The sequence below is a fragment of the Macrosteles quadrilineatus genome, unplaced genomic scaffold, assembly GCF_028750875.1.
Source record: "Macrosteles quadrilineatus isolate MER2022 unplaced genomic scaffold, UCM_ALF_1.0 Scaffold_3__2_contigs__length_128488019, whole genome shotgun sequence".
NCBI classification, from domain to species: Eukaryota; Metazoa; Arthropoda; class Insecta; order Hemiptera; family Cicadellidae; genus Macrosteles; species Macrosteles quadrilineatus.
In genome coordinates, this window is record NW_026542596.1 from 24,953,598 (window position 1) to 24,975,399 (window position 21,802).

General features: G+C 34.4%; 1 protein-coding gene across 13 annotated transcripts in view; it reads left to right on the plus strand.

Annotated features, from left to right (window-relative positions):
* LOC128988365 (NAD kinase-like) overlaps positions 1-20,035 on the plus strand; it is a 103,815-nt gene extending 83,780 nt beyond the window's left edge. For 10 of the 13 annotated variants that reach the window (XM_054409588.1, XM_054409593.1, XM_054409595.1 and 7 more), the window contains 6 exons: positions 1,212-1,406; positions 5,642-5,695; positions 6,817-6,974; positions 12,328-12,410; positions 17,884-18,094; positions 18,723-20,035. In XM_054409588.1, the coding sequence (XP_054265563.1) occupies positions 1,212-1,406; positions 5,642-5,695; positions 6,817-6,974; positions 12,328-12,410; positions 17,884-18,088 (695 nt within the window). In that variant the 3' untranslated portion in view covers positions 18,089-18,094; positions 18,723-20,035. Of the gene's footprint in view, positions 1-1,211; positions 1,407-5,641; positions 5,696-6,816; positions 6,975-12,327; positions 12,411-13,315; positions 13,399-17,883; positions 18,095-18,722 lie in introns of all 13 variants that reach the window. The other 3 variants (XM_054409589.1, XM_054409592.1, XM_054409590.1) reach the window with 3 other exon arrangements.
* The last annotated feature ends 1,767 nt before the right edge of the window (positions 20,036-21,802 follow it).

Here is a 21,802-nt window from a genome sequence, read left to right on the forward strand (position 1 = left end):
TATTGTCTAGAATAGTTATGAAATATCATTAATTACTTAATTTATCTTTAAACTTATCTCAAAGATTGATTACATTTTAGATTTAAGTCTTATGTTCAAGAAAACATATTTGAGAAATAATCAATTTTAATCTAGTTTTTAATGGAGTCTAGTTTTTATATGTACTATCTCTATAACAGGCTTTGTCATGTTGAATTTGTACTAAATAATATTCTAATAGTTAACGAGTTATTTTATTTAGCAGCAAAGTCATACTATAAAATTTGTATACTTATCGAGTTATCCACAGTTTGCAATGTAAACTACTGTCCTAAAAATGTATTACTAGTTTTTTTAAGACATATAAATTCACTTGATTTTGTTTGTAAACTATAAAAAGTTAAATAAATAGAACCATTAAATTAATTTCACCAATAGATAACTTAAAATTGGTCATAGAGAATTTATAAGTGAAACATTGTTGGTGAGTTCTGGCAACATCCCAAGACAAGGTGCTCAGTTTGAACTGCTAAATTTGTTTGGGACTCAAGAGTATCTACAGTTCCACTTATTTGCCAAAGGGGTTTATTTATGAGACTATGAAGTAATGTGTTATAAGGTAATTGTTGACATTAGCAAACTATTAAGCGCGGGTTATCCTTAAGAAATCCCAAATTTGAAAAAGCTCAAGACTTTGTATGTGACTTCATCAAAACATAATCAAAAGCTTGTGGATATGCTTTAATTTTGGTTTTGGGGAGAAAAAGAAAATCAAGGCTGGGACAGTTTGATTAATTGAAAGTGTTAACTCTAGGCTAGACATAAAGAGTTCCAAGATAAAATACACCCGCAGCAAACCTGCAGACTAAGCAAATTTCCATTATACTGATCAAATTTTCACTAAAATATTTCCGTACAAATTTCAGATTTTTTCCCTATTTAAATAAACATTAGGTTTAATGAGTACTTATGTTTGCTGCTTCAGGGAAGGTAATAAAGTGTGTTTTTTTTAATAAAAGATTGATAGCTTATTATGAAATAAAAAAATTTAATAACACGATATACATATTTTTGACATTGTGAGATGAGGACATCATAAATCTAAGTGAAACAAATAAAGTCCGCAAATGGATTAAATAAAGACATTTGTCCAATACAAGCTTCAAGCACAACTGTAAAGCAAAAAGCATTCTGTGAGTTAAATAAATTGTTTGTTCTGTCCGTGACTGCAGGCCACGCAGCTCTGACTCTTCGCAGCAGACTAAGGTGTATCATCATGCGCAAAAACGAAGAAGTGTCTAAGTCCAAGCCACCCACCAACCTGCTGGTCCTCAATGAGGTTGTGATTGACCGAGGACCATCACCTTACCTCTCCAACATCGACCTGTTCTTGGACGGCAAACATATCACATCTGTGCAAGGCGACGGTAAGTAATCTACACTATAATAAGAGTAACGTTTGCGCACAATGATTTTGAAAAGGAATCATATGATTTCCTCTAAATTGTTAGAAATATCTGAGTTTTAGGCTAAACACAATATCCATGCTAGGCTCTGTTCTGAGAAAATTTGTTTTTGGTTAAAAACTTAAAATGAAATTTTAATATTTTTAACATTAGTCCTATGGACTGACAAGTAGCTATGGCAGTTTTAATAAAATGTATTAAATGAATTGTAACATATGCTTGTAACAGTACAAAGGAAAAGCACATTCCTATGAATGCTATTGAGCATTGATTACATAATTCATTTGGGGTGTATGATGTATTAATAACCAAAGGGATAACTACAACTGTTTAAAAACGTTAAGTCTTTTACCGCAAAACATTATCTGGGAAAATTTGTTTTTGGTTAAAAACTTCAAATGAAATTTTAATATTTTTAACATTAGTTCTATGGACTGACAAGTAGCTATGGCAGTTTTAATAAAATGTATTAAATGAATTGTAACATATGCTTGTAACAGTACAAAGGAAAAGCACATTCCTATGAATGCTATTGAGCATTGATTACATAATTCATTTGGGGTGTATGATGTATTAATAACCAAAGGGATAACTACAACTGTTTAAAAACGTTAAGTCTTTTACCGCAAAACATTATCTGGGAAAATTTGTTTTTGGTTAAAAACTTCAAATGAAATTTTAATATTTTTAACATTAGTTCTATGGACTGTCAAGTAGCTATGGCAGTTTTAATAAAATGTATTAAATGAATTGTAACATATGCTTGTAACAGTACAAAGGAAAAGCACATTCTTATGAATGCTATTGAGCATTGATTACATAATTCATTTGGGGCGTATGATGTATTATAACCAAAGGGATAATTACAACTGTTTAAAAACGTTAAGTCTTTTACCGCAAAACATTATGCTACTGAACAAAAATTCTAGAGGAAATGCCAAGGACGTTTTGTAGTTTTTGATGATGCGCCGCCGGAATTCATGTGTTGTTTCGCGATCCCAGTGACTAACACAATAACGTCAACAGATATCATGAGTTTTTATAATGAAGTTTATTGTAGAAATTTTCAATATAGATTGCTCTTCCACATGAAATAGTTGTTTTAGGTAATATTAAGAATGAGTGAATGTCTAGTGAATACAAATTGACTTTATAACTTAATTAATCATTGCATAACTGAAAATATTTTTAGGCTTATAGGTTTAATTTTTTTAACCTCTTGAACAAATCAAAAACCTCGAGCAAATACTCGCTCCCCTGGTACTGACAGATTAATGACATAAGATTGTAATTCTATACCCTTTTATAATCTTATAAAGTAACGAGTTAAAACATCTAAAACATAATGATAAAGCATACCTTAGTTCCTCACTGTTTTATTGAGTACATTTGATTCTTACTTAGACACATAAAACATAAAATTGTGGATATGTGTGAACACAGGTGTTTGATAAATAGTTAGCAAACACATTTGTAAAAGCCAAAGACCTCTCTTTCTCTCTGCATATGGTTAAATGCAGTTTTAAAAGAAAAGTAGTTAACACTGGACACAAAATATCTTTTTTCACTGCAGGGGCCCTATTTTTGAAATGGTTGACAGTTGAGTCTATCGTCAACACTCAACTCAACCAACAACAGGATTTGGTATTTTTGAAACCCAACGGTTGGGAAGCGAGTTGGGAATCACTAGTTGAGTGACTTGTTTTGGAAATGTAGGGCATACGACCGCACGAAATTCAGATGACGTCATTTTGAACCAATCACAATGCAGAGTTCTTGCGATCTTCGATTTAACCTCTTCTTACTCTAAAATCTGGCAGCTAATCACAATCTACCGTATTTCGAGACACTGAGGTGAACTGTCAACTCCGTTCCTGAGAGATTGAGGTTATGTCTTGCTTAATCTTAGTGATTGCAAAAGTACCTTATATAAACTTATAAGTATTAACAATAAAATTTACTATGGATGTTTGTTTGTTTTATGGTGTAGCTCATTATAAGTTTAGGCATATCCTAAATACATTATTATTTGCTTTCTTCGTATCTATTTCAGAACACATCACCTTATTTTAGTTTTCTTCATCGTTTTGTTTCATGTTATTTTTAATTGTGTTTTTATTTAGGTTAAATCTTATGGCTATTTGCCATTGCACTGAAAGCTTATCGTAACTTAAATTAATTTGATCCCTTTATTAGGTGAATGGTATTGAAACTAGCTATGATATTGTTTCTCTCTGCCACAATCTTTAATACCTTAAATCATATGTCTAATAACAATAATTATCTTTTAATAAGCTCAATTAGTATGCCTAGTGTATTTCAAACAAATTAAATTGTCTTATAACAAAGTAAATAGATTAAATAGTCTAGTATTGACACAGTAAATAAAATTAACAATTGCATAAAGTATTGGGTGCTATGACAACAAATACATAACCTCTAAATCGCAATTAGTAAATTAAAGCAATAACAAAACAATATGGCGTCGACTCAAAAAGAGCAATTTTTTGCCGAAAGAGAGGAAGAAGAAAGTGCAGTCAACCTCCACTCAACAGCTCGATAGGTGTTGAGTAGTTTTGGTTGGATAAGTCCACCGTCAATCGTTTCAAAAATACGAAACGATTGGAAATAGAATGACTCAACAGTCAACCATTTCAAAAATAGGGCCCCAGGAGTGAATTAATCAAATCAGCTTATCATTAAATAGACTTTCAAAAGGTTTGGATTTTCATAGCCTGAGGTATACAGAATATATTAACAAGCAACCTAGTATGAAAACTTTACCGACTCAACTTAATGTTTAGTTAGGTAATAGTTTTGTTAGTGACATATTACTATCATAAATGTAAATAGGTGGGAATTTTTTGTCTGCTTGAGATGGTTTTTCCTTTATATACAACCAAAGGCCCACAGAGATTCTACAAGGGCAGTTGGTGAATTTATGTCTCCATCCAACTCCAGTCAGATGGTTCCAACACCCCCAACCCAGGTGGCTCAAACCTGAGACTAATTTTGTGTTCTCTACTTCACTTTTCTATTCTAGAAATTTCCACTCTCATGCGAAAATTAGTCTTGTCATACTGGGTATTTTACTTAGGTAGACTTATGCTTCTAGGTGTCGAATGAGGCAACTCAAACTGTAAATAACCCCAAAATGTTGTTAGTTTAAGTTAACCGATTATAATTCAAGTAATACTAGCAAAAACAATGTGAGGGAAATGGAGGAACCTGCCAGTTAAAATCCATTGGAAGTTGAAAGTTGTATGCTTTAAATTAAAGAGTTTCAGAGGTAGAAAATGCGGTTAGGAAGTTGGATAGAACACAGTATTATTTTGCACTAGGAGGCTGGAAGCAGGTGTTCATCAGGTTCTATTGAGGTAGTGAATGAAGTTGAGGAAATCTTGCGTTCTATGATTGGGGTGTTTACTAAGGCTTACTGTAGTCGTTGGTAGTATTAGAGATCCCTATCAGTTCAGAAATATTTTGTTCAGTCACATAACAATCAGCATGTAAAACTCCCATAACTTTGATCATTGTCTCAAACGACTGATGAAAGGTCTCAGCCAGCTTAAAACATGGAAAATATTATAAATAGTGTACAATCATTTACGACCACCCCCTAACTCCTTCAATCCCTTATTTAATATGTATTACTTTCATTATCTATACCTGAACACTTAACTCCATTCAAATCTGTTCAACTGGCAAAGATCATCAGTTGTGCTTGAGATCTTAGACGACAACAATAATTGTATGTGATAAATTATTTATCACATAATGCAGTTTGTGATTGGGGGAACGTCCATCATCGTTCATATAATTTTTTGGCTACTTTGACGAGACTTAACTTCACATAGGGGTGGGGAACAGCTAGAATAGTAAAACATGAAGTACAGAGTGTAGCACTGGTCTCATGTTTTAGCTGGCTTGTTAAGTCCTGACGAGAGCTCGATGAAGACAGCCCTCATACATTTGAAAACGTTGCAAAGCTTTGGGACAGATTTCATTACTTTGGTGGAGAAATTTTGTTGGCATGTAAAATTTTTTATTTCAACTTTTAAAGTGTAAGTCTTCCCAAGCCTTAACTCCTGGATAATTTGTAACATTTTAGAATGGCTATTATTAATAATAATAATTATAAAACATTTTGGAAGATAAAACCATATTCTGAAGAAAGCAAAATTGTTGAGTTTCAGAGCCCCCGGGAGGGAATTCCAAGAAAAGAGAGAGACAGAGAGCTTTGGCTATAGGTATACAAAGTACTTGTATTTGATACGTCCTGTGTGGTCCATCTGTCTGGTATTGTGTAGCCCACACTAACCTGAAATAAGGGATTTATGTTGGAAATACTAAGTGGATAAACACTTGATACTCTGCTCTCACACAATAATAACTTGATTAACCTGCAGAGATTAAGAATTTATTTACCGGCACAGTAAAACCTCATTAACTCGACAATTTGTCGACCCAAAGGTTGTCGAGTTTGGGTGTTGTCAAGTTATCCAGAACATTAAAATTGGTAAGGAGTTTTAATAAAGGAATACATAAGAGACTAACTTTTATACATAAATTTATTACTTTCACGAGTATCTTTACATATTAAGTAAACAATGTACAAAGAAATGACGAGTATTCAACAATTAAAAATAAATGTTCTGAAAAATTTTCCTTTTTTGTGTGCCCCCTGTCAGCTGTTGACTGTCAAGTTACCCAGTATCGTGTTAGTGAGGTTTTACTGTTATGTTAACTGTGGCCAGTAGTAGGCAGGCAGGTTACCTTCCTCATATAGTGTAACCTATCTGCCTACTGGCCTTGTGTAAATGTGGCTTATATGAATAATTTCTTTTCTTTTTTTTACTTAAAAGGCAAGGAATTGAGTGTAACAAGGATTCATACATCTGAACTTAAAATTTTTTTGTACAAAAAATCTTTAATTTCTTTAATTTACTTTCTGTATATTTTTTTTAATAATCTCAAATTATTTTAATTGTATACTTATCACTATTCTGTTTAGCTATGAATTAGTTGTTGTGTATCTTTTCATTTCATGAGTTTTATCTCAAAATTTCATTTTGGAATAATTATGCTCTTTTGGCTGGAATGAGTGAAACTTTATATTTAGATTAGATATTTAGAAACCTATATAGAGCCTTCCTTAAAAAAAAACTTGTCTTTTGAGTCCATAGACATAATTTTATTTTAGCCATGATTAAGTTTGTTTTGTCCCTAGGGCAAATTATTAGTATTTTAATGATAATTTTTAGAACAGTTCACCGTAGCTGTAGTTTTAATTTGTGTTTTTATTTGGTCATATAGTTTATTTGGTCTATACAGTCACACTGTAGTATGATAACCATGTTTGTCTGTGCAGGTTTGATTGTGTCGACACCCACAGGCAGCACAGCGTATGCAGTAGCCGCAGGTGCCTCCATGATCCATCCCAGCGTCCCCGCCATCATGGTCACCCCTATCTGCCCCCACTCTCTCTCCTTCAGGCCCATTGTTGTGCCCGCTGGAGTCGAGCTCAAGGTTAGTGAAGTCATTTAATACTTTCTCAAGTTTTATAAGATAGTTAAGTAAAGAATAAATAAACACTAAAAGTAAACATTTTTAATTTTTTTATTAGAGAAAAATATTTTGTTTGTTTCTTATTTAAAGATTCAAAGGACCAAAGATAACAGGATACAGCTAGTAGAAATTCAATGATAAACAATCTAAGATTAAAATTGTTACAAAATTTTGGTCATTTTCAGAAATAAAAATAAGATAAGTTCAAGATTCAAGATTCAAATAGTCTTTATTCAATATATAACATATATTATTTTTATTATTTATTTATTTCCAAAAAAATACAAATTTACAAAACTCATACAATTCCAAGCCACAAAAGTATAAAACTGTTCTATTTCTTATACAAGAATATTATTCACACATCTTGCTTGAACAAACTCTATTTTCAAACTAAACTAATGTTTACAAAAACATCTGACAACAAACATATTTAAACACATGATAAAAAGACAGACTTAATACAACATCCCGCTTCAAGATGTCCACATCTTTATGAAACTCAGTACCGCCTCGGTTTCTTAATGGACCTTCCGTAACGGATTACTGTGCCAGCTCCTGGACGATCACGTGAGTTGCATGGACGATTAAGGACCATGGATGAACAGTTTGAAAGAATTCCATCTCCTCCGTAGTACGGTGCAGGAACTAAGAACTTCCTGTTTCGGCGAATAGTTCTCTTGTCAGTTTCCACAAGGTAGGAACGTGGTTCGTTCAATTTCCTGACTACCTTACCGTGTCGACGTAGATCTGTGATCCATACCATGCTTCCAACTTCTAATTCACTTAAACCACTCGCTCCATGTCGTTTATCAAATTGTATCTTGTACTTATTCTGGTACTTATTCTCCCTCTCAAGAAAATTCTTATTTTCCACAGGATTTCCAACCAAAGTAGATGGAAGATTGTCTCTTAATTTCCTTCCAAACATAAGTTCAGATGGGGAAAAGCCGGTTTCAAGAGGTGAGGTCCGGTAAGAAAGTAGGGCAAGTTCAAATTTATCCTTGTTTTTCTTCATTAGCCCTTTTGCTACTTTCACAGCTGCTTCAGCTGCCCCATTTCCCTGATGGTGGTGGGGACTACTTCTGAATGTGGAGAACCCCCACTCCTTTGCAAACAATTTAAATTCACTTGAGTCAATATGGTGAAATTGTGTCCCACTATCTGAATAAACACGTTGAGGAATTCCAAAACGTGAAAATGTGGTTTTGCAAACCCGAATCACATCTGAAGCCCTCATTCGATGCATTTCCTCGACTTCAAAGTATCTTGAGTAGTGATCCACGATAACCGTATACCACTTGTCTTCGTGTTTGAACAAGTCAACAGACACATTTTGCCACGGGTAATCCGGGACAGTTCTCGGAATCAATGGTTCACTGTGATTAGTTGAGTTCTGAATACACACTGGACACGATTTGATTTTCCTTTCTATTTCTTGAGAAATTCCAGGCCACCACATGGTTCCCAAAGCACGTTTCCTTGTTTTTGTGATTCCCAAGTGTCCACTGTGAAGCCTCCCGAGCATTTCCGCTCGTAGTTCTTGAGGTATTATCATCCGAGTTCCTCGAAGCAATAGCCCATCAATACAACTTAACTCGTCTTTCACATTAAAGTACTCTTGAATCTCATTAGGTAAACTTGATTTTACAGGCCATTCGTCTAAAATTTGTAACTTAAGTTGTGCACAGATTGGATCTCTCATTTGTGAGTGAAGTACCTTTGTCACATTTTCATCTGTAGTGTTTATACTAATCAGACTGATTTCGTGGACGAAGGCTTCCACTTCTTCGGTCAATTCGCCATCTTCGTCAGCCGGAATAGGACTTCTTGATAGTAGATCTGCTATGGCAAGGTCTTTTCCTGGGGTCCAGGTCATGCGATAATCGTATCTCATCATACGCATTCGGAACCGCTGTAGCCTCGGTGAGAGCTCGTCCAAATTTTGTGTTTTGAAAATTGAGACAAGCGGTTTGTGGTCGGTCTCAATTGTGTACATTTTACCCATCAGGAAACATTTCAAACGGTCACTTGCCCATGTGCACGCAAGCGCTTCTCTCTCAATGTTACTGTAGTTTTCTTCAGCAGGCGTTAGAGTCCGAGATATATATGCCACAGGTTTCTTGTTTTCTCCTTCAACTTGAAGTAAAACCGCTCCAAGACCTTTTTTTGAAGCATCGCAAGAAAGAATCGAGGGTTTTTGCGGATCGTAAACAGTCAAACATGGCTCTGATGATAAAATCTGTTTTACTGTGACAAAAGCGTTTTCTTGAGCTGGTCCCCAAAGGAAATCGTTTTTAGTCTTTAACAAGCTCGTAATTGGCTCCAAAATCTCACTGCGGTTCGGAATAAATTTTGCCAGAAAAGTGATCATGCCCATGAATCTTTGTACTTCATTAGCGTTTCTTGGAGCTGGTAAGTCCACAATCGCTTGTACCTTGCTTGGATCAGGCTTGATTCCGTCCTTAGACAGCACAAACCCCAGAAATGTCACAGTCTTCTTGCAGAACTCCGACTTCTGCTTATTCAAGGTGATTCCATTAGCTTGCACTCTCTCTAGAACGGCCCTAAGACACTCGTTGTGTTCTTCTTTCGTTCTTCCCCATATCAGACAGTCGTCAATGTGCACTAAACAGTTCTTTGCCCCTTCTAAAGCTTTTGACATGCGGCGCTGAAACTCTTCAGGAGCGGACGTAATTCCAAAAGGTAACTTACGGAATTTATACCTCCCAAAAGGGGTGATAAATGTTGTGTAATCTTGTGACTCCTCTGCAAGGTTCAGTTGCCAGAACCCGGAATTCGCATCGATCTTGCTGAAGTACTTGGCTCCCGCGATCTCGGCCAATGAAAGTTCGATCTTTGGGATAGGATAAAACCGACGTTTCACACTGTTGTTGAGTTTGGATAGGTCTACGCAGATCCTAACCCCACCTCCCTTTTTTGCGCAAACTACCATTGGTGCGCACCAATCAGTCGCGTGTTCAACTGGAACAATCACTCCTTTCTCAAGCATATCGTCTAACTGCTCTTTCACCTTGGTTTTTAAAGGTATTGGTACAACCCTGGGGGTGGATATAGCGTAAGGAACTGCATTCTCCTTCATTTCAATCTCGTACTCTCCTTTCATATTTCCCAGCCCTTGAAATAAATTAGGATACTTAGTAGCCCAGTCAATACCATGTGAATCTACAGAAAAAATTCTCCTCACCAGGTTCAGCTCTTCACAGGAACGTCTGCTAAGAAGTGGAACAGTGATCTCCTCAGAAATATACGCAAGATCATAAACTGATACACCCTTATGTTCAAGCTTTAGCCTTAAAGTTCCCAAAATATTGATTCGTTCTTTCTTCTTTGCGCTAAACACAGGGGATTTGCACTTTCCTAGAGGCAGAGTCTTAATCAAATCACCAAGAACTCCTACTGGAATCATGGTTACATCAGCTGCTGTGTCAAGTTTAAATTTTATAAGACCTAAATCTTGGTTTCCACAGCTTGCTTTTACCTCCTGGACCCAGGCTTTGTCACTGATGTCTATATTCCCTATGAAAATCTCAGGAACCTGTTGATAACCACTGTCTGAATCTTGCTGTTCGATTTCCTTAACAACGTTTTTGTTTTTTCTCATCCACTTTTCGCGGGAGGGACAACATCGAAAAAAATGTCCAATCTCGGAACATTTGTCACATTTGGCTTTCCTAGCAGGGCATTCGGCCAGTGATCCGTGCCAGTTATAACCACATTTCCTGCACTTTTTTCTCATAGCATCCTCGGTGAATTTCTGTTCACCAGCTCTTTCAGACAGATTTGTTTTACCGACTTGTATTGACGTTTGATTCACCATAAAAACATTAGTATTGGCGAGCTCACGTTTTTGGCGTTCTAGCTCCTCGTGTTGGCGCAAGGTATTAATCGCCTTCTCCAGAGTCAATTGAGAGTCCAGCTGGAGTCTATCACTTAGAGCCTCATCTTTCATACCAATAATGAGGACCAGAAGCACCATCTCATCGTTCAGTTCACCCCATGCACACGTTTTTGCAAGACCATGCAAATCTGTTATGAATTTTTCAGATGGATCACTCCCTTGCTTGTGTCTCAGAAATTTTGTTCTCTCATAAATGATATTTCGTCTTGGCACAAAGTATGCATCAAAGGCCCGAAGAGCCTCGTCATAAGTATTCGGTTTTGGTGAAAACGAATCGAAAATATCTTCACTCCTACTACCCATTGTAAACAAAAGTACATCGATTTGCCGAGCGTCGGAAGTGCTATCTAGACCGCACCCCCGTCTGTACCTTTGATAGCGATTCCTCCAGGAATGCCACTCATTCGGAGTAAAAGAGAAGGTATCTGGAGTTGGTAACGTCAGATTTATCATAGGAGTAGGAGTACACATTACTGCATTATTTTCTCGGTTTGTCTGTCCCAATGCAAAACCTAGTGACTCACCTTCAGTCTTTCTAGAATCCCTTTCTGACATGTAGTTGAATTCACTTTGGGCATCCTCCTCATTGTCCTCATACCTTTGCCTACTAGTATTTCGTTTTTTTCTGCCCTTACTTGACATCATGAGTGGTTTTAGACTTTGTTCGATAAAAAATCCACTAAGCTGCCACCATGTTCTATTTCTTATACAAGAATATTATTCACACATCTTGCTTGAACAAACTCTATTTTCAAACTAAACTAATGTTTACAAAAACATCTGACAACAAACATATTTAAACACATGATAAAAAGACAGACTTAATACAACAAAAACATACATGTATCTGAATAGAGTCAAAATCATTTACAAATCATACACATTAAAACATTAAATCCACGCAAATGTCCATTATGAAAAATAAATGGAAATGCAAATGAAATATTTTTTTTATCTACAAATCCTTGTAATGAATAAAAAGGATTTTTTACTAAGAAATCTTTTAAAAGTTTTTTGAATTTTTTGAAATTTGTCTTCTGCCGGATGCTTATTGGTAAATATTGTAACAATTTCAATCCTGCATTTTTTCTTTGTATAATATTCTAATTTATGCTGAGGCAAGTTAACAATACAGTTTGACATTTAAAAAAGTAACTTCAGTAACAAGATTAACTGTCAGTGACAGAGAATGGAGTTACCACAAGATTAAGATCCCTACAATGCTTGCAGTGTTTGTGAAGTGTATACTTCCATCCCATTGTATGTGACTAAATCATTAACAGCCAGGTAAGAACAAGGTTTTATTGTAGGTACTTTAAATGCCTATTCTGACTCACTTGGGGTCAACTCTTATGTGTTGTAGACTGTAATGACTGTAGATTGTATTTTTAGATTTCAGTGTCACCAGATAGTCGCAACACAGCGTGGGTCTCATTTGACGGTCGCAACCGACAGGAGCTGTTCCATGGAGACAGGTACCTCCCCACTCTGCTGTTCCATTTGCCGCCAGCCACCCCACATTGCAGTGTTATCTGTTTAATTTATTTTTCTGCTCTAAAAACTATGTTAAAATTTGGAATAAACCATTTTTCTGGTTTATATGATTCAGTTAATGGTTAATGTTGAGTAATGCAAACAAAGAATTTATCCACAACACATGAATGTAGAACTGGCAAATTAAAAAAACTCTGATTAAATCAATTTGTTTAAACCCAAAACAAATAAAACTGATATTACAAACCAATTAGATGTGCCCAATCCAAATTTATAATAAATCAGGTTAAATTTCACACTCAATATATGACGGCCGGTGGTTTTAGCCTCATTACGGTTCCCTACTATAGGAAAGTTTGTTTTGTTAATAAAATGTTTTTACTTAAAGAAATCACCTATCTACATTTTTGATAACGTAATGTCTCACAATTATAAATACATTTTTCTATACCAGCGCTAAATTAAATTAGACGATTTATTAGAAAAACTGTGATTTATTGAGAGATTTCCCTGTTCAGTTTTCCATTCATGTGTTGTTAATACCCAACATGGTCACCAGTTTTACATAAAATCATAATCGTAGACTTTGAAAGGTAACCACCACCATTCCTTTTTTAATTAGCAACAAAAAATAATCTATTATTTTTGGTTTTAAAAATAATAGATTGTGTTGCCCTTGTTCGTTTTATTATTTTAACCCCGTGATGCACAAAATTTGAGGACCATTGCAAGGTTTAACATAGTTTAATATTCCAATCCCCTAAACCTAATAGCCATTTAGCTCCTGCCCACTGCGGGGACCACATATCAGGAACAATCTTCAAGATCGTCTTAGAGTTCCGAGTCTATCAGAACAGTTGTGTTTATTTTCCCAACTTGTTGACAGGTCATGTTAAACAACGACGCTCGCAACACTGCTTGGGTCTCGTTTGACGGACGTAACCAGCAAGAGTTGCATGTAGGAGATAGGTCCGTCTTTACGTGTTTGTCGCTTTTAGAATGGTGATCAGGACCCCTTGTGAAAAACCTCACTCTTTCAAGTCAAAGATGGACTTTGGATAACAAACAGGCCTGTGTACTACCTAGTAAATCTTTGATGAGACTATTTGGTTATCAGAATGTGTTGTATTATTAAGTAGAATTATAATATTTGAGCTTTTCTGGTTTATTTTTGTTTTGGAAAGTTTATAGAAAAACAGTTTTAAACTAATTAGGTAGCCATCAGAAGTTTGTACTTTTTTACCATAAAATTGATAAGATTAGGTAAGGCAAAATGATATCGAACAAGATTTGTAAAAAGTGGTGTCAACACCTATCAGTGTTGTGGGATCCTAAGTATAAAACTCTTCCTCCTCGCTTTAGTCAAAATTATGTCCAGTAAAATTCAAGCAATTATAAAGTTTTTAATGCTTAACCTTTGTCATAAATTCAGTTAAAGGTTCCATAAAGTTAAAAATATGTAAGTAAGTTTTGATCTAGTATATCTTATTTCTGAGTAATTATTTTGTTGGTTCTGGGCTTTGAACTGAACAAACTTAAAAGAATATGACGGGTCCTTTTAATATGACAATAGAACTGTCCATAGCTTATGTCTTGAAAACAAAACTGGTTCAGAAACTATTTATGCAGGCTATGCAAATTATAAATGTTTACAGTGTTAGATTAATAATCAATTACGTAAAGGACAATAAAAGGGTATTTTGAATTTTCGGAATCATAAATACAGGGTGTCTGAATAAGAATGCCAAGATTTTAAACGGTCATTGCTTGTGATCTATTCAAGATAACTAAACTTAAACTATTTATACGTCAAATTGGAGTTGAAATAACCAAGTTTTGTTTCCATGTAGCAAGGGAGGAAAGATTGAGACTTTACGCCTACAAAATTCAGTTAAGACATCAGATGAAACCCGCCGATCGCCCAAAGCCCACTGACTTTGCTAGTTCTACGCTCATATGAGATTGATAAAAATCAGAATTTTATAAATGTTTTCTAATTTTATCCGGACACTGTATATTTAGTGATAAAATGTAAGGACGCTGGCTACATATACACAGGTCTGTTGGTTTCCTTAAGTCTAGTAAGGCGGATAACGGCATGGCTAGGGCTGTAATGCTAACGGCATGGCCCCTGACCCCTCTCCCCTAATCGTCTGAATGGTGGTGGTTGTCAGTAGCCGCTGAATGTGAGATGGCGGTGGTTAAGTTAATAAAATGTACATTAAGTTTTACCTGTTAAGGCTTTTATGCAGCTAACTCTGCTTATGATACCATTTTGCGTAATCTTAAGCTTATTGTTATTAGCGTCTGGAAATTTTTCCATTTTTACTTCCTGAATGAGTTGTTAAGAATTAACCTATAAATACAGAACAGAGCTATGAAGCACACTACAATCTGTCATTTGACTAAACACTTGTAGAAGTGGTTAACTTTTGTGCACTGTTTGTTTATTTATTTGAACGAGAGGTCGCCCAGTGGTCGAAGCTCGACCAAAAATGTAATGTACTCACTTCTCTATTTTCACCCCACACTGTAAATAAAACATGTGATTGGAGTTTCTTCCATTTGTTTTGATTTTCTGTTTATATTTAGTTGTTATTTCGTCACCAGCATGGCAACGCATAAGATCCATGTTAATTTTTTCAAATTTTTAAACTCATTTTTTGTGCTTATCTTTGAGCCTATTTAAATTTATAAAGGGATTCTGCACACCTACAGGAAAATTGCTTTCTAACGGTTTGCGCAGATTTACCCCACGATGCACACAAGCTGAGAAAAAAGGTTTTAAAGAAACATGCTTGCCTATTAATATATAGATAGATTATTATTGTTCCTTTTAAGTTGATAGTGCCAGTGAAAGTTATAAAATACTCTTACAACTATATTGAGTTTGACCACAGTTTGCAAAAAATGAAGCCTTTTAGTTTCTTGGTCATTGATATTATAAAAAAACTCCATTGATTCATATCTACCACCAAAGTAAAGTAAAGTATTCAGCATTTTCATAAAGGTAATTTTAAGTACCAGGACCAGTGTGCTTTCTTGTTTTATCAACTTCAAACTTCATTCAACCCCTTTTGCGTTTGCACAAAGTTTTATTAATACTATTTTTCATCCCATTGCTTCGCTTGTGCAATTTTTACCATTTTAAATTTTTTCAGACCGTTGGTTTTCTTAAAAAACTGGTTTATGCAAAATAATATGAAGATTTTTTCCAAATTTTACACCCTTCAACTATCAATTATTTAAACATCGAATTACTGCATTTATTGTTCCTAGTGTTGTATTGGAGTTAAAATTTTGAAATTTCTGAAATGTTTCTACTAAAAAAAACTGGTTAAAAAATTTTGTATCCTTAAATCCAGGCAGCGAAGACAACAAAATATTAAATAGAGGGAAAAAATCGTGTATAAGTCAAATTTGGTACAGTTATAGGGGAAGGGTCCCTAAACAACATACTAAAAGTACTGACTGGTGGGAGTGAAGCTAAGGTGGCCAGGGGGCTCTAAAGGTTCCTTTATTAGGATTTTCGTAAATACTAACTAAAAAACTATCAACTTTTTGTATACAATACTAGCAAATTAAAGAAGATTAGATTTCCTACATTAAAAGTATAAAATGATGTAACTATTTCGGTTCAACCATTTACAAGATATAATAAATATCTTATTCTACTTCTTTTGTAAGAAATGAAATACATGTAAATTTGTATGAAAAATAAATGCTAAATGTGTCAAAGCCTATCCGGCTAAGGCTAATATATTCAATATTTTTTAAATATTGACAAAATGTCCAGCAATGTGACACCTGACTCATAAAAATTTGTCCAAAATTAAGGCGTTGGCGAGCTCAAAAAAACCATATTATTTGTAATATTTTCTTAAACTACAACTTTAATTTAAGAAAATATTGCAAATAATACGGTTTTTGTGAGCTTGCCAAGACCTTAATTTTGGACCAATTTTTTTTTTTATTGAAGGGTCAAATTGCTGTACATTTTGTAAGGATTTAAAAAATACTAGTGTACATGTTGCTCGAATTCGAGCAATTGCAGAGTATTACAGGGGTTATTTTAAAACGAATAACAGTCATATTTACAATAAGTTTAAAAGAGTCAACTCAAAGATTACCGGTGTGTAACTAATGGAGATACTCAGAATGTATATAACAGTAATCAACATTTCCTGTAAATATTGTATCATATTTCATAATCTGGTATTGCTTTATAATGTTTTCTACAAACATTTCCTGACTTATAACCGTATAAGGTTGTCCATGTTGATCTTCGTTATTGATAAACCTAAAACATTCCGGCCGGTTTTCTCCTCAAAATGCCTCGCTGTACAGGCAACACGGATCATTGATAGAGAGCCAATTGATAACGAAAAGTCATTTTGGGGTAGTGTTGTGTGAAATATATATGTATATATATTTCATACGCCTTGGTGTTAGGGTGCATTTGTAACCTAATAGTTGAGATTGTCCAGGGCCAGGTGCTGACTGTGATCACTGTTCTGTAGCTGCTGCGGTCGTTCTCACGATTACGCCTCCTGTCTATGTTTCGTTGTCGTCGCGTTGGACGCATTTAAAAGAAAAAAAAAAACAAATAAACAAATTATAGATAGCTACACAGAACAACGATAAATGCGCAAATTTAAGTTACAATCATGCTAATACAAAACACGTCATAGCGACACAAAACACCGATAAATCTACACAAATTTAAGATACAACCATACTAACACGATCCGTCCTGGGGGTTATGTTTACACAAAAACTCAAATAGTAAATAAATGTACTCAATGCGTTTCATTGAATTGAAAAATAAATAACAGGAATTAAATTATACAGCTGATCAAAATGTAAACAATTATGTTCTTTGTAAGGATAACATGGGAACTTTCAAAGCCACTGGGGCAGAGCCCAAGGGACTTTTTCAAAAATGTAAGGCCAGTTTGCAAATCTACGCGACACGCTCTTTCCAATGAGACGTCAATGGATAAAATCGGTTAAGAAATGGCGGAGGAGTTCAACCGACAAAGTTTCATGTAGCGTATTAATTATATAGATTGGTCAGTACTTTTTGTATGTTGTTTAGGGACCCTTCCCTTACAACTGTACCAAATTTGGCTTATACATGAATTTTTTATGCTTCAATGTCTTCGTTGACTGGACTACCTTGCTATATGTGATAGATGTGTTTGGACAAAGTGCTAAACAAAGAGAAAACTTACAGTTTTAACCCTTTGGCCATCTTAAGTATCATAACCACTATCCACACTGTATAGCTCAACAAAACGGCTTGAAGATTATGTTATTCTTTTAGAGACTTGATTGTGCAAACATATTCATAAAATTTGAACAATTTCTTCAATCTAAAGGCACAATAAATTAGTCTAGAATAACAATTGTTGTGTTTGCTGCCATGATGTATCTATGTTTGTTCCTTCACAGTTTGCGGGTCACTACGTCTATCTACCCGGTACCGAGTATCTGCTCACAAGATCAGATATCTGACTGGTTTGATTCTCTGGCCGAGTGTCTGCACTGGAACGTCAGAAAGAGGCAGAAACATCTTGATGAACTTAGCGATCTGACTCACTCAACGAGCAACGACACGCTCGACTCTCTAGACCACACCGAGCAGCTTGACAGCTAGAACATGGTTGGTATCTTGTTCACTGCTGAGAATATTTGGAATGACAGTCTTAACATTAAAAAAGACTTTTAAGTTTAAGGTCAAAATTAATTTGAAATTTTATTTTGATACAATGTTTATTGGAGACGTCTGATGTAATATCTGAGTCTAGTTCTGGATTCAGCTCATTTGCTGACTCAAAACATGGACATTGTAGGAGGCATTTACAGAGCTGAATTTGGATTTGTACAGACAGAAACATGTTACTAAAAATAATTTTACTCATATACTTTTGAACATAATATTGCCTTACTGGTGGCACTGATTCTGACAATATCAAGATCACTGATACCTGTAAATTTTGTTGTGCGCCATCTTTCTGTGATCCCGATTTCCCCATTGTACCTCATACATAACTAACTTTTCATTGAAGCCATGCAGCTAGTTATTCTAGTTTTGATAAACTCAGGGCTGCATTTGTTTGATCATCAATGCATCACACTAAACCAGTGTATAGTAAACACTTTTTTTGTCGTAGCATAATCTATCATTCACCCCACAAACTATTCTTTGGATGTCCCAGTCTTGCAGCAATCTCTTTCACCATGTTATTTGTCTGAAAGTATATTGAAGCATAATTTCCTTTTGATTTTAGGTCAACAGAAGTAAAACAGGACAATAATAAAGGGCCAAAGGTCTCTGCAGCCTGGAAAGAAAATTAAGATTTTGCTGCCGTGCAACCTTAACCAATTAATTTTGTATTTCTTAGTTACAAGTTACGTTTTTATATTTATTGAATGTACTTTTATGGTGACTGGAATAGTGTAGGTATTGTAAGAAGATTGAACGTATCAGTGAGTGTTTGAGAGTGTGAATGTTTGCGTACAACGCTGCGATGTGATATGTACAGTTGTTAGAACGTAGTTTTAATCCATTTTGTATTTGATATTGCCACAGTGAGGTTTAGATTTCTGACAAGATTATTACATATATTTAACATTTCCTGTTCTTGTGATATGCAGTGTTAGGTCCCAATGTGTTTGTCAATTCCTCGTGTATTTTCTTGTGCCTGTCTGTCGTATCTGGTTATTTTTATAGGTTTGTATTATGTCTTTGTATATTTATATTTTAGTATAAATTCATTGTAGATTGTAAACTTTGTTAGAACTATGTAAGTAACCTGATAAAACCGTCAAATGAAAACAACTGTTTTTATAAGTTAAATTTTTAAATTAAAAGTGTGAATGGATTTATGTTTTTTCAATCTTTTGGAGTTTTAATCATTGAAATGTTGCCGTTAAATTTTGTCTTTGACAATATTCTTTATTTTTATAATTTTATAACACATTGATTGTTATAAAACATCTCTTTTTTAGAAAAGTCTAAACGGAATTTTCTATAAAAACGGATGTTTTATTATTTGATGTATTTGTATATACTTGTTTCATAGTTGATTTTGTATATTTGATTTTAAAAAAAACACTGAATTTGTTAGATTATTTTGAAGTCCGAAAATAATGTTTGAAACTAAACACTGAACACTAACTTAAGTTTCAAATTAATTGTAAAATCATTTTATTTTACTCTAAATAAAAGTATTTATAAAAAACTGAATTACCAAAATTTAATGACACCTAACAAGAAATGGAAGTGATTTTTTTGTATTTCTTACAGCGAGTGTTTTTATATATATATATATTTTTTAATGATCAAGGAAATTTATACAGATACAATATTTAATGCAAATTAAAACCCTCTGTTGCTTGATGAATTAATTATCATCAAACACAAAGTTTAAAGATTCCAGCCAAACATTACCATTATGAGGGTGAATAAATAAAAACATGTTGAGATAAAAATATATTCTATCGGTTTCTATTTTTTTGTAGAATGTATTTGTTAAATTTGATTGGTTTTTAATTTTGTACTTTTGAAATAATGTAATAAAAGAATCACAAACATTCATAATTTTGTTTTATTTAGCATTGTGCCATTTTATGATTTATTCTCTTTGTAATGGGATGAGCTGGAACAATTTTCCTTTTTGGTGTATATTTCATGTGTGGTTTATGTTTGAATGTCAACTTGGATTTCAACTTGATTTAATCAGATTTTTGTAAATTTTAAAATGTAGTATTTTTATACAACTTGTTTATACAAGAGAACACACAGTATTTAAATATAATTTACTAGCTGCTATAACGGGGTCAGGATGCTGAGGAGACAATATTAGTTCTTTGTTAATGCCGTAAAAATGGTTTCACATCCAACATTTTTTTTAGAAAAGAAAATTAAACTGTAACTCATGCCGTGTCTTAATAAAAGTAAGTTTTTGTTATCTCAGGTGGTTAACACTTATTTAGACTACCTAGGATAATGTAAAAGTGTGATGCACATATGACAAATTTAAAATATTGGCTAGTCTAGTCTAGACAGTTCTACTTCACATCCAGCCGGTACGCATCGGCAAACATTAGTGTCCGTTCAATGTGTTCAATGCACACCTGAAGATGACTCCACGCAGTTGAAACCGGTTGCAACATAAAGCAACGAATTAGGTTACTTAAATGCAGGTATTTAAACCACTTTAACTAACTTAATCTTCAGCTGATCCTTAGCAATGTCAAACAATGGAGTTTGCCCAATTTTTGTCTTATCCACCCCTTTACCACAACCTACTCCAATACACTAGAGTGCATCACAACAGGCTGGTCAAACCTATGGCGATATAATTACTCAAACATTAGTACGGTACACAACATGTAGTCTGTTTTTAGCGAATTTCCCATATAGGGAATAAGCTATTACCGTAGTACTCATGGTAAGACCTGGACCCGGGACCCATTTTTTTTTTTGTTTTGAGGTCCCTAGAGGCCAAAAATAGCATCCGTTCAAATTCATATATATATATATATATATATATTTATATATATATGTGTCCGTTAGCGCGATAACTCGAGCAAAAATGATCCGATTTTGATGAAATTTGGTACAAACGTGTAAACCTACGTTTATTCGAACGAGTTCGCGAACCAGCATGATCGGACCATGGGAACGGGGGTTTATGGGGGCTTTTATGGGGTAAAAATGGGTTTTTCCCATTTTTGACCCAAAAAACTTAAATTTTTGCAATTTCTTTACAAACTATTTTGTAGAGCTTAAAAAAACAAATAATTTAGTATATTGAAGCGTTATAATGCGCCTAATGGTTGCGGAGAAAATTCAAAAAAATTGTAAATTTAAAATTCCCATGTTATTCTTATGGAGGATAAGTAAACTGTTGTAGTTTGCTTATTTATTAACATATTTTGCCCAAATTTGGAAAATGTTTTTATTTCTTACTAACTATTAACATTTTACATAAAAAAACACTTTAACCCTCCCTGTTGCAGCAAACCTAAGTATGTGTTAAACTGATTTGATTTAAATAGGGAATAAATGTGATATTTTTAAGGAGACATTTTAGTGTAAATCCAACCAGGCAAATGGAAATTCGCTTAGTCTGCAGGTTTGCTGCGGCGGGGGTATTATATCTCTAAAATGAAGTGTCTGTCTTTCCATAGTTGTAGTATCCTTTATACTTTCTATGATCAGCTGTTGTTATCCTATACTCTAATACGAGCAATGTTTGCTTGTATGTATGTATGTATGCTTGCTTGCACAAAGATTTCAAAAACGGCTCCGACGATTTTCTTCAAATGTTGTAAATAGTTTATTCCTGGCCTAAAAACGAGT